This window comes from Lolium perenne, chromosome 1 (genome assembly GCF_019359855.2).
Source record: "Lolium perenne isolate Kyuss_39 chromosome 1, Kyuss_2.0, whole genome shotgun sequence".
NCBI lineage: Eukaryota > Viridiplantae > Streptophyta > Magnoliopsida > Poales > Poaceae > Lolium > Lolium perenne.
Genome location: NC_067244.2, coordinates 1463586 through 1465834, shown reverse-complemented (window position 1 = coordinate 1465834; position 2249 = coordinate 1463586). Strand labels below are relative to the sequence as shown.

At 57.5% G+C, this 2249-nt stretch overlaps 1 protein-coding gene across 1 annotated transcript; it reads left to right on the top strand.

The window, feature by feature from the left end:
• Window positions 1-414: 414 nt before the first annotated feature.
• Window positions 415-1415, top strand: LOC127298541 (arabinogalactan O-methyltransferase 2-like). The gene has a single exon (XM_051328643.2). The coding sequence runs from the start codon at window positions 493-495 to the stop codon at window positions 1363-1365; it is 873 nt and encodes a 290-aa protein (XP_051184603.1). The 5' UTR covers window positions 415-492; the 3' UTR covers window positions 1366-1415.
• Window positions 1416-2249: the final 834 nt, after the last annotated feature.

Here is a 2249-nt window from a genome sequence, read left to right as displayed (position 1 = left end):
GCTGTGTAAGATTAATCATGCAAACCATGGGAATTAGCTGATCAATCGGTCTATAGCTGACCAATCGGTCTATAGCTGACCAATTGGTCGGTAGCTGAACAACTAGTCTTGTGACCGGACGGGGGCCACCAGCCGACTGCCAGTCGGTGTACTAGAGGCCGATCGGTCAGCTGCTGACCGACCGGGTCACATTTTTGGAATTTTTTGAAAAGGCGCGCTATTACTGCACTTAAATAAAAAATTCGTATTATTTTAAAAAAAATCGCCATCTTCACCAGGGATCAAAAGTGCATTTCCGTTTTTCCCCCGGTATACCAATGCCAGTTTACCCGAGGTTGGGTACCAAGAAGAAAAGAACAGAACATACGATCTGACACCCCAAGCAAGCTTATAAGCGCGACCAATCTCCATCAACTCTGCACGCACCGCGCGCGTCAAGCACATCCCAAGAAACCAAGGCCCGGCCAGTTCCCGCACCGGCGACCCACCGCAATGAAGCCCCCGAGCCGCTTCGTCACCGTCGCCGGAGCCGCGCTGCTCGTGTCCACGACGCTGCTGGTCGCCACCCTCCTCCGATCGCCGCTGCCGCTGCTGCCATTGCTCCCGTGCCTGCCCGCCGTCACCGCGCCCTCGGGCGTCGGGTACGAGCCCGCTGGCCTGGCCGCGCTCGCCGACGCCTTAGTCTACTACGCCACGACGGAGACGGTGCCGCAGCAGTCGCGCGCGGAGATCGCGCTGTCGCTGGCCGTGCTCCGCCGCCGCGCGCCGATGCGGCTGCTGGTGTTCGGCCTCGGCCACGACTCGCCGCTCTGGCACGCGCTCAACCCCGGCGGCGTCACCGTGTTCCTGGAGGAGGACCCGGAGTGGTACAAGGTGGTCCGCACGCGGTCGCCGCAGCTGCGCGCGCACCTCGTCAAGTACCACACCCGGCTCGACCGCGCCGACCTCCTCCTCGACACCTACAGGGGGTTCCCGACCTGCGTGCCCGGCGCCGACGAACCGGCCGTGCGCGGCAACGCGGCGTGCCCGCTGGCGCTGCACGACCTGCCGGCCGAGGTGTACGAGAACGAGTGGGACATGCTCATGCTGGACGCCCCCAAGGGGTACTTCGCGTCGGCGCCGGGCAGGATGGCGGCGGTGTGGACGGCGGCGGCCATGGCGCGGGCGAGGAACGGCGAGGGCGACACCGACGTGTTCCTGCACGACGTGGACCGCAAGGTGGAGAAGGCGTACGCCGAGGAGTTCCTCTGCGACGGGTTCCGGGTGGGATCGGCGGGACGGCTCTGGCATTACAGCATCCCGCCGGTGACGCGGCGGGAGAACTCGACGGCGACGGCCGGCGGCGAGGAAAGGCCGTTTTGCTGACACCTAAAAATTAACAGTCAAAGGCCCAATCAACAGCATTTCGTTTTTTGTTTTTTTACATGGCGGGGAAGCACCACACTTGCACTTGCACAGGACATCAGACGTGGATCCTAGAGGCTATAATGTAATCACTGATTGATCTACAGAAATTCGATTGCGCATGATGGACCTGACGTGTGAGCGACTATCTGGAGTAGGTCGAAGGCTATCAAGTCAGCGATAGTATTTATTCGCAAAAAAAAGAGTCATCGACAGTATTTCTAATTGCTGATTGAGGTTGATCCATAACAGTTGCTGGATTATTGAACGGTGACCGTTTTGGATTGAACGTTAACCTTCAAACAAGGGAATTGTCAATATTCACTCGGTTCAAAAATAATTGACTGAACATTTTCTAAATAGAGGTGTACATACAACTAAAATATGCATCAAGATACATCTATATCATCGTATCTAGATAAAACCAAGACATTTGTTTTTTAATGGAGAAAGTAGATGCATCGGTGTCACCGTCAAGTTGCCTTGCCTTTTTTAATGGAGAAAGTAGATGCATCGGGGTCGAAGAGGTGCAGCAGGGCGGCCAGACCACCCCTAGGCGCGGCATGGACCTAGCCCGCGCCTAGGGGGGGTCTGGGCCCACCAGGCACCCCACCGACCTAAATCATCCGCCTATTTATATATCTTCTCGGGAAAACCCTGGATACCCGAGCCTCCATCCACGAAAAGTTCCGTCGTGGCCGCCATCGCAGAACCCATCTCGGGGCGTTGTGAAGCTCTTCCCGGCACCCTACCGGAGGGGGAAATCATCGCCGGAGGCATCTACGTCGCCATGCCCGCCTCCGAAGTGATGTGTGAGTAGTTCATCCCTGGACTATGGGTCTATA

What these genes read in the sequence shown, in the direction of transcription:
- LOC127298541 (XM_051328643.2), top strand. Translation starts at nt 493, where the DNA reads ATGAAGCCCCCGAGCCGCTTCGTCACCGTCGCCGGAGCCGCGCTGCTC.